Source organism: Pinus tabuliformis, chromosome 1_1, assembly GCF_031772625.1.
Source record: "Pinus tabuliformis cultivar Carrire ecotype Pingquan chromosome 1_1, CPIR1, whole genome shotgun sequence".
NCBI classification, from domain to species: Eukaryota; Viridiplantae; Streptophyta; class Pinopsida; order Pinales; family Pinaceae; genus Pinus; species Pinus tabuliformis.
The window spans coordinates 285,799,542-285,810,866 of record NC_142297.1 but is presented as its reverse complement, the minus strand read 5'-3'; the positions used below and the strand labels follow the sequence as shown (position 1 = coordinate 285,810,866).

The 11,325-nt window shown below is 37.4% G+C and overlaps 1 protein-coding gene and 1 pseudogene across 1 annotated transcript; both read right to left on the bottom strand.

The window, feature by feature from the left end:
- Window positions 1-469: 469 nt before the first annotated feature.
- On the bottom strand, window positions 470-1,300 carry LOC149212652 (cysteine-rich repeat secretory protein 38-like). Its single transcript, XM_089388772.1, has one exon. It carries the CDS (start codon window positions 1,298-1,300, stop codon window positions 470-472), a length of 831 nt encoding a protein of 276 aa, XP_089244898.1.
- Window positions 1,301-9,045: 7,745 nt separating this feature from the next.
- Window positions 9,046-9,384, bottom strand: LOC149212651 (indole-3-acetic acid-induced protein ARG7 pseudogene; annotated as a pseudogene).
- Window positions 9,385-11,325: the final 1,941 nt, after the last annotated feature.

Below are 11,325 nucleotides of genomic sequence, written 5' to 3'. Positions count from 1 at the left end.
TGAAACAATGATTTTAGGAACTACTTTTAATATAAAATAAAATAAAATTGGTGAGTTTTTATTTATGAACAATAATTTTAAGAAACTTATAATATAAAATAAAATTTGTGAGTTTTTGTTTATAAATAATAATTTTAAAATATTTATAATATAAAATAAATTTGTGAATTTTTGTTTATGAATAATAATTTTAAGTAATTAGAAGTAAAAGTCGAACTTTCTTTCTCTTGAAACCAGATTTTTTTTAACTCATACCCAACTTTTTAATGTAAATTGAATATCTAGAGATTTTAGGAAACCATTAACATATAAAATAAACGCCTGCAATAGACCCACACAGAATGACCACGTTTCTCGGAGAATTTCCTGTAGCGTAAATGATCATTTATGTTTCTGAGAAATCAGGGCACTCAAGTTGTTCTCAAACCGAGATAATCAGAACTTCGACAATAAAGAAAAATACATATAATTAAACATTACTCTGATGCGTTGTAGCGTTGCTGGGAAATAACGTGGAGAAGGGGTATGTCTCGAACCGAATTCTGCAACTTCCTAACAATGCTTCGCCCCCTTCTTTTTCCATAAAAGGATACAGATTTTTGAGCGCTATTAACAAACATGATTTGCACTGTTCTATGGGCAAATCTCTCCAGCATTCCACCAAACCGAAAACCCTGTGCGTTTCAGAGAAAGAGGAGGTAGCGAATTCTGTAGCTAATCCCTTGCTTGCGAGATCAGAATTTTCACCAGTCAGAGGACGAAGTAGATTCATGACCTCATTCTGAAAAACAGCCAGATTGTCCTTCACTCTCTGGGGATTTTGGAGAATAGAAACGACATGGGCATCTAAGACTGAAAAGAAACTGAAATTATCATAGCGCAAGAAACACACATCGAACCACACTAGGCCGCCTATGTCATTCTCGCAAAGTTGTTGAAGTACGATGCTCGCTTCCTGTGCATAGCTAGAGCATTCTTCTAGCGATGCATCATCTCTGCACTGGACGAGACCATACACCTTGTCTTCTGCGTTCTGGCCATGCCAAAAGGTGTTAAACCCCATATTTGCTGCATTGTTAGCCAGATCATACATAACTCTGTGCAAATTTCTCTCAAACCTACCTCCATGAGCATAACCAGTATCGTTCTTGCAATCGCCAGCTCGTAACTCTGAAATTCCCAAAGGAAAACTAATGAATAGCAAGTAGATTAAGAAAACGAAGTGTAATGATATGGTATTGTAGCCATTAAACCTCCCCATATTATGAAACACCGATTCTTTCAAAGCCAAACCCCGCATGTTTAGAGAATTTCGCCAATCGAGAGTTCTGTTAATATTGGCGAGTGATCTAATAATATATCTGAATGACTGATGTATCTAGCAGCGTTATCGTAGGCTCGGGCAGCCTCCTCTGCGGTGTCAAAAGTGGCGAGCCAGACTCTTCTTTTCTTCCAGGGGTCTCCGATCTGGGCTGCGAATCTCCCCCATGGCGTTTTCCTCACACCTCTAAAATGTATTTCCTTCATAGTTGCTGACGACGCCTCGTCTTCACAGCCGCCTCTTCCGATCTTATCTTCATTCCCACTCTCGCCATCTGTATGGTGTCTACTGCCATGGTGCTCGGAGATCCGTCTCCCTTCAAACAAACAAAAGTGGAACTTAACCCAATCGATTAGGGCAACAAAATATGGCAGCGCGGGTTCTGAAATTCAAAATTCCAATCTGGAGCGCCATTATACAATTCAAATTTTGGTGAAACCACTGGCTTAGAGATGAAACTTGAATATTGAGCGCGTTTACAAGTTCAAACTTGAATATTGAGCGCGTTTTCAAATTCATATAACACGACATTAATGGTTACAATATTGATACGTATTCCACCTGATACACCATTTTGTATTTATCAGCGATCGAGCTCATGTATTTTATTTCGTATGATAACATTCCATGGCAATTAATATTAGATGGTATGGGGAATGGATAGCATACGATACACGACATGCCATGATACACATGCCGCTCGTTTCAATGGGCATCAATACAAACAACGAGATGGATGATCGCATCATGCATATGTCCATCACTATTAACCAGAAAGTGTTGCCTGAAAAATAAATCAACGTCAGAGTGTCCGTGCCCTGTCATCTGTGGGGGTTGTATTAATGGAGCTATAGAGGTGGAAATAGCTCTTGCCGTCCGAATCGTGCAACGCATATCACGTTGTTTATTAAAGCCGTTTTCAATCTCCCGAGAACTGTGTTATTAATTCAAACGTCAAACGTGGGTCCCGCTCTTTATTGAAGGCGTTGCGTATCCTTACTTTCATAAGTGATTCACAAGCACGTGGGCTTTTTTTATTAATAGTTGTGTTAAAGTGTTTGACAAGTTATTGTTGTGATATTAAATTTTATTGATTTATAAATTTTTATATATAAAATTTTGTTATAAATTTTATTTATATTAATATATATATATATATATATATATATATATATATAAAAAAAAAAAATTATAGAAAAAGTTTTTATATATAATTTTTTTTATAAAAAAAAGGGGAGATAACCAAGGTTCATAAGGAATTTTTTGAGGATCTTTGTAAGTTTATAAAAAAATTATAGTTTTTGAAGAAATATGACTTTCTCAAATTTCCATCCCCAGTTTCCACAGTTTACAGGGAAATAATATGATGTGTGGGTCATTAAGATGGCGACTATTTTGCAAGCTCATGATGTTTAGTATTATGTCTAGTTTGGTTTTCAAGACCTAAAAATGAAGCAGAAGAACAATATCTCATTAATACATATAGGGAACAATGGAAGAAACACAAGAAGAAGAATGCACAAGCGTTGCATCTTTTCCAGCAGGGAGTGGACTGAGCAGTGTTCTAGAAGATTATGATCACGCCTTCAGCAAAAGTAGCATGGGATACTTTGGCGACAAACTATACAGGTATGGATACTTTGGATACTTTCGCTTCTGTGTTAATGATTTGTTGAGGAGCAATATATTTCCCCCCTTATGATATCCTCATTTCCTTTGTGAACCTGCAGTGGATGTTGGAGAATACGTTCAGGAGGGGTCAAATGGAGCTTGTTAAAGGGTTGGTATGTTTAATTTGAGATGTTGCTTCACTACTAGTGATGCATATAAGTTTGAGCATGCTGAATTGTTTTGTTTTACTTGTTTTGTGCATGATTGTTGCATTTGGATTCTGTCTAGTGAGATGTTGTTAAATACCTCTATTATCATCCCCAAAGCTCAACCAGTCTTTCTAAGAAGACACGGGTAATACAAAATTGCATTTTCTTGGTAGTGCCAGCCTTGGTGTTGGCAAGAACTATTGTTATCTAGTTTGATGCCCCACTGTTCTCTTTTATTTCTAGTATCTTGTTACCTAGAGATGGAGGACACAATTACCATTATAGAAGAAATTTTTTCCTAAATTTTGTTTCTTCTTTCTCTTTGACGAAAGGAGGGTCATCGACAAGCAGCAACGGGAACCACCAGAAAGCTCTCGAATACGTAAACTCCATTCCGAAACCATTCTGTGAGAACAGTGAAGATAGAAAGACTAGCCAAGAAAACTAGCCCTCAAGGCATTGCGTCGCAGAACGAGGAGATCTTCTCCTACAATGGGGCCAAAGCAAGAGGCCTTGTGGTTATAGAGCAGAATACAAGAGCGTGGTTGAAGAATCTTCTATTCAGGCTAAGAAAATTATTTGGATCGATAGACATAATTGGTAATTAAAAGTATTAAAGGAATTAAAAACTTAATTTTATGAATCTAGGTTTAATAAGAAAAGTATTAAAAGAAATAGAGATGTTTAAAAAAAATATAATAGTATCATAATGTTGATTTATTTATTATTATTATTATTATGTTTCTTTTTATAATTCTATGTTTCCCTAATATTATAAATCTGTTCCATCTAGTAAACTGCAAATGCACCTAACTACACTTTATATAATCAATAGAAAAAATAATTTTTTTTGTGAAGGATGGTGGGTTTATAATCAGTTCCTATAGAAAACCGAGTCCATCATGTTGTTCAGTTTGTAGTTTGCTTATACAAATGATTCTGACTTTGAAAATTTCAGTTTTTCTAGATAAATTGGTATTATGTTGAGAAAGAAAAGGTGCACCTTGCATTGAAATTGAGTATCTGAGAGCTAATCTTTTCTATATTGTGCTAGAATGAGAAAAATAATGCTTGAATTATTGGTGATGTTTATAACAAGAAATGCAACATCTCTAGCACTCTACTTATCCCCTATGTAAGTATCGGGCACCCTTTGCTACCAGTGCTATCGTTTCTTTTCTTTGTTTTTTCTTGTGGCAGGTTGCTTCCTTTTTGAATGTTTACTTTATTTCTGAGAGAAATTCTATGCAGTTTTGATTCATCTGATAGGCCTGATACTGAAATTCTGAATTGTAGGTCAACGTTCTGGAGAATATACAAGTTCTAGTCCACAAAAGAGTACTCCGGCCTTCCTTATGTGTTCACCCTATTCAATTGTTGTATTGTGCTGCTCTATGGGAGCCCCTTCGTCAAACCCCACAGTACCATGATCCTCACAATCAATAGTGCATGCTTTGTTCTGGAAACATTTTATCTCACGTCCTTTCTAACTTTCGCTCTGCCAAAGAGGAAGGTATAATTTTTTTTTTTAGCACACATTCTTTGTTTCCTAAAATTTAAGTCTTTGGAAATTGCAAAAATGTATTATAAATGTAAGTCCCAACACTAGCCTGGATTTTAATGTTTGGAATGGATTTGCAAATATTCTCACCCTTGTTTTATACTTCCCCTTTAAAGATCATTAATGGGGAACTGAAATTATATGTATGTATTGTGTGGAAGATTCTTGCTTATTATCTTACGAATCTGTTTCAGGTGAGAACAATACGGGCCAGCAGAGATTCAAAATGCTTTTATTGATTTTTTTTAAATAATTTTTTATATTGTCTCTAGAAAGACAATAGTTTGAATTATGGACATTTATTTTTTTTAAATAATTTTTTATATTGTCTCTAGAAAGACAATAGTTTGAATTATGGACATTTAATTTTTTTAAATAATTTTTTATATGGTCTCTAGAGAGACAATAGTTTGAATTATGGACATATTATCTCTATAGAGACAATATGTTTTTAATCTCAGCTATTGTCTCTAAAAAGACAAAAATGTAATTGTCTCTAAAGAAACACAAATGAAGTTGTCTCTAGAGAGACAAATGATATTGTTTGTAGAGAGACAAATCAAATTGTTTCTTAATAAACAATAATTCTTGTCTTTAGAGACAATATAGAATACATATTATCTCTATAGAGACAAATTTTTAAGACATTATATTTTGAGACACCCTGTTAGAGACCATATTTAAGACAAAACACAAGTTTCTTTTTGTCTTAACTTAAGACAATTGACTCAAATATTGTCTTAAAACCCGACTACATATAGCAGGGTTGTTTTATTTATCCGGGCGGTTTTGTCCAAGTGGACCAGGGTTCACATGCTGACTCCTCACAGTTTTTCTCTTTAGCCATTAATTTCTTCAGGATGTGTCGGCAAGAAGTAACTTGTAACGAACTGGGATGTATATTTTAAGAAGACAGGTGAGATCTATCTGACCCAATAGGGCGTTGAGTGTCGTTGTTGCGGAGGATTTTAGGAGAACCCGTGTGCATTTTTTCTTGCTGTACTCTACTGTCGGTTAGGTGAACCTGGGAATATATGTAAATATCATCCGCGGGCGTTGAGCGTCGTTGTCGCAGATAATGTAAGACCCCCTCTGCACTTCTCCATTATGTACAGTCTTTAAATGTCGAAAACTGGCTTTTCAATAAAAACGATAAAGCGTCGATAGAAACACATATACTTGCATGTCGAAATAATCATGCATCTGCACTCACATAGGTAGTGGTAACTAGGGAACGTTCTAATATCTTCTATGAAATTCATGTCACAGCCACTCTCCTCTTAACGTGATAAACTTAAAACCCGCGACCAACATAAGCGTGGGTGACAATTTTTTTCTCTTACTTGTGAAGAAATCAACTGCATTGCTTTGGTTGACATGAAGAAACAAAACTTCAGGTCCCTTGTTGGCCAGATTATTGACGGCCCATTTCATCGAAAATTTGCTTCAATTCACCCCACTCTAGTATATCAATTAGCGAAATTTTTTATTTTTACATTTAAATGAAAAAATTGAGTTTTATATTTAAATTCCATTTTTTAGTAATGTGAATAGTATAGATCAATGATATATTAAGAGTTATAAAATATGTTGAAGCAAAATATTTCATCCTCTCCTGCATGGTATGGATCTATATTAATAATATTTTAAAATAAATATATTTTTATATATAAAGTGTTTTTATAAGTATATTATTTACGAATTATTTAATTTGTATAATTGTTGTAGTATTTTTAATTTTTAGGTTTTGAAAGATATTTTACAATTAATTATGATTAAAAGTGTAAAATATAATTAAATATATAAGTGTCTATGTTAAATTAAACAATTTGATATCAATTTTATCTAATTAGAAAGAGATAAATTAATTGAAAATGAGATAAATTAATTGAAAATTAGAATAAGTAAATAAATTATATTTACACTCTCACTTCTGTAATTACCATTATAATTTCTTCCATACTTAATGTGGGGTTGATATTTGAAATTTAAAAAAATACTAGTTTAAAATAAAAAATGTTGACCTTTAATAAAATATCCATTTTAAATTATATATCTTTATATCAGTATAGATATTCTTGATTGGAAGGACACTTTTTACAAACTAGTATGAATATGAGAGAGAGGTCATTCCTTACATAAAAAATGTTAACTTATATGAAACTTAAAAGAAAGACTAATAACACTATAAGAGAAAATGAAAAATAACAAATTTTATTGATTCTTAATATTAGTCAAAGATATGTTAAAAATGTTCACTCTTCTATTTATAAATAAAACCTTTGGATGTATATGTTATAATATAATTTTCTATCAACATTACAATGATAAAGTAATTAAAATTAAAATATTTATATTAACTATAATATATGTATGGTGACTTAGTAGAATATAATATGTGTGGGGACCTAGTAGTATATTTCAATCTTAAAAAAGAAATAATAAAAATAAAATAATTTAATCAATTTTTTACGAAAGAGAAATCTAATTAATTTAATTTTTAATACAAAAATTAATAACAATAAAATATTCAAAAATACAATTTAAATAATAAATACTAACATATAGGCAGCAGGTCTTGTGGCTAGCCAAAGGTCTGCTGAGTTGTTCGTCCCGTTGTGCAGGTCATGAGTTCAAGTATCGTCTTACCCCATGCTTGGGCTGTGCGGTTTCTCTTGCTGAATGCTTGGGCTGTGCGGTTCCTCTTGCCGATGGGATTCGACCTCCGGCGAGTAGGATACCGATACCAAGGCCTTTTCCGATTCTGCTAATCTAACAAAAAAAATAAATAAATAAAGGAGAAAAAAATAAATAAATAAAGGAGTTGTCTCACCATACGGAGGAATTGCCGGAACGACCAAAAGTGGCCAGGATCCGGACAAAAAACAATTTCAAAATGTCTTGTAGAGACAGTGTTTAAATCGTGTTTTTTATGGTGGAAATGGATTCAGCACCATCAAAAACGTCTAGAACACCTAAAATTTTTAAGTTTAACAATTTTAACTTGAATTTACAAAAATCCTTGCTGGATTTTCTCTAAATATAACTGGAATTTCCGTAATTTTCGGAGCAATTCCTCATGCTAATTAAACTATGGCAAAAATAAATACTAACATATAATTTATACATATAATGAAATATAATTTATGGAGAAAGAAAAAAAAAACCATTATAAATCTATCTTAAACCAAATATATTATACACTAAAAAATATTAAACCTTTTAACATGTAACTCTTTTTTAGAATTTTGCATTCTAAAAAAAATAACCATTTTAAACAATTATACTTTAGTTATTTAATTTTACCACCCCAATTTGTGTTCATTAACCGTCAGTCACATTAAAGCGTTTGGGATTGTAAATTCGAATGACTCTGTGTGACTCTAAATTTTCATGTCTCCTTTTAAAAAGGATACATAGAAATTTTGGGACAAAAATGAATAATGCGAAAGTTGTGAAGCGTTGTGACTTTGAATTCTGCAAACCTTTTTATAAAGAACGATAATTCGAAATACGACACGCAAGTTTGCAAATTCCTAATGGAAAAAAAGTGCTGTCTAACACAGCTAATATTCCTTCATTCACGTGAAAAGAAAATGCATACACCAAACAATAAAAATCTAAAACCATATCCTCAGTGCTTAGATGCAATGGAATTGTTTCTATTAGTTACCATGCAATCACACAGAAAATACACAGCATGTTATATTTACAGTAAGATCTGTTTTAAATTAAGCAAGCGTTTAAAATCCTGCAATCGTGCGGATACTCGATTCCTTTCCAGAATCAGAAACTCAAGTTTCTAGACAAAGTCTTCAAATGGCTTTTTCAGAATCAACAACTCAAGCTGCTAGACGAAATCTTCAAATGGGTTTTCCAGGTTTGCAGAAGCCAACGTTGCTGGACTGAAAAGTATTCGCTACCTGCAACATAACCTTACGGGTAGGAATGAAAAGTTGTCATACCTTTGCATGCCTTTGCCTAAAGTTCCTGCAAGTTATCATTGCACGGTCTGCAACAAGTGAGGGTTCCTCTAGCTGAATGCCCTTTCATCCGCTATATAATTATCTATATAGTAGAATGCATATATCTGGAGCAGTAGAAAAATGAATTAGTTACAGCCGAACAACTGAACACACGGCATGCCTTTTCTCAAGGTTACTCCAAGCTACCTTTGGAGGGCCTGCAACAAGTGCAGATTTTTCCAAATGACTGCCCGTTCTTCCTCTATATAATTCGCTATCCAGGAGAATTCATATATCAGCAGCAGTATCAAAATTAGTTACTTATAGGTCAAAAGTGGCCATTGCTCAGGTCTTAATGTTGCACACCCGGAAGCTGTATCAGCCAATGGATTTCTGTGCGAAGGGATGAAGAAGAGGCCTCGATTCCATGCCGAACGATATTCCATTCACCTCAGACAAGAAATTCCATTCGTTAGAGAAACCGCTCTTAACTGCCTCCAAGTCGAGATGCCTCACAGCGGGGAGGCCATTTCTGCTGAAGAGTCGTAGAATGTGCTCGAACAGGAACTCGTCGCAGGGTATCGCAAGTCTGCTGCGCTGTGCGTAGCCAAATTCCTCCTCGGCCTGCTCGAGCAGTGCCCTAAACACCGGGTAGTTCAAGTACGCCGCCTTGATAACAAATCGCCTATTGCAATTCTGCCCGACATACACCGCCATGTGTCCCGACGGCACGTGTCACGCCCCCAGGCCTATGGTTGTCTTCCAACCGTGTCCGGCGAGGTGCGGCACCACCGTACACTTTCTTTTTAACAATACTCGTGCACATGGACTACGCCTTTCCACATTAACATACTTAGTTTGTGTTTCGCAACCAAGTAAAATGCATTAACCTTTATACTTAATGAAGCCCATACACATTCATTATCCAATATGCAATTAACCAAAACAATAACAATTGCACACAAGTATAAAGGGAGGGGCAACTCCCGAACAAGTCTGCCCGATAACAATATATTATGAAAATCTTCAATAATACATCATACAAGTGTGCCTGGCAAAATCCAAGGCCAACACTTAGAAATATTTACAATCAAGGCAAGACAGCCTTTACAACCATGTGCCAACCTCACACGGTAGGAGGGTGCTCACCCGAGACACCAGAACTCCTCCAACTCGGTTCTGCACAAAACTGCCTTAAAGTCACCCTTCGTTTAACCCACGTCAAGCTCCGGTAAAATCTGCGCACTTACTACTTCTGCGCATGAGATGTGCGCACTCTAACTGCGCCCCTTTTTACCCCTGCTCCAATCGTAGAAGAGAGAATGCGTTGATCGAATGATGATCCAAATGAAGCTCTGCGCCATCCATATATACGCTTGCTTGCCATTTGGTGAGGGGGTGTCAAGCCATTAGGCCGACCCCATAAAATAGTTTTACAAGCCCCTGCCTTATTCTTTTGCAGGTCGGCCTTTGCCCATATGCAAAGCCTCCCCACGCTAGGTATAAAGCTTCGGCCCTTTCTCCTTATTTCGCATTATATCACCAAGTGTCCACCGCACTTAGTTTATCGTCGCATTGTTCGTCGCAGGTCCGGGTACCGTTGTTCACCACCGCCCGCTCGTCGCACGGGTCGCCCGCCCATCATGCACGGGTTTCCCACGGGTCGCCCGCCCATCGTGCACGGGTCGCCCACAGGTCGTCCACTCATCGTGTAGCCATGTCCACTCGCCAGGTGACTACACCCGCTCGTCGCACTGTCCACCGGGCGCCTGCCCTTCGCATCGCCAGCTCGCCGGGTGACCGCGCCCGCTCGTCGCATCGCCAGCTCGCTGGGTGACCGCGCCCGCTCGTCGCATCGCCAGCTCGCCGGGTGACCGCGCCCGCTCGTCGCATCGCTAGCTCGCCGGGTGACCGCGCCCGCTCGTCGGGTGACCGCACCCGTTCGTCGCACTGTCAGCTCGCCGGGTGACCGCGCCCGCTCGTCGTGCATGGGGCGCCCGCCCACCATGCGTGCCTACCCGGGTCGTGTCCACCGCCCAACCATCGTGTGGAGGGGCGCTCGCTCGTCGCGCACCTGCCCGAGTTGCGAGGGCCTTACATCCTCCTCCACCCGAAATCGTTGTCGTCCTCGACAACACACCATCCCGGTAGCTCTCCACCAAGATCGTCATCAACCATGATGTAGACTCCTTCATATAAGGCAAACATCACTGCAACATATATAAAGCTCCATCTCCATCATGTCATCATCTCCATGTGAAAAACTGCCCATGCTTAGGTCCATGGAAACCCCATCCATCTGCAGCATGTCATGAGGCTTGATGCCAAGCCATCCCTGCACCATCATACCTGCTCAAACATGTTTAAGGGCTCACTGCCATGAGCAGTTAACAATGAATCCCATCTCCTATGTCATCTAAGAAGATGTAGAGGGAGAAGAGCCTGAGGGCTCTCCCTCGCTAATCAACTCAATCCATCTGTTAGGATCCTCAATCTCCATCCTTTGTAGATATGCCTCCCGATCTTCCTTCTAGATGTTCGGCCTAACATATACCTCATCAACATCATCGTCATCGTCCTCCACTAGCTCTAGCCTTCTTGACAAGTCCAAGATGCTATCTGAAAGTGATCGAATGACCAATGACTGCTCCACAAGCT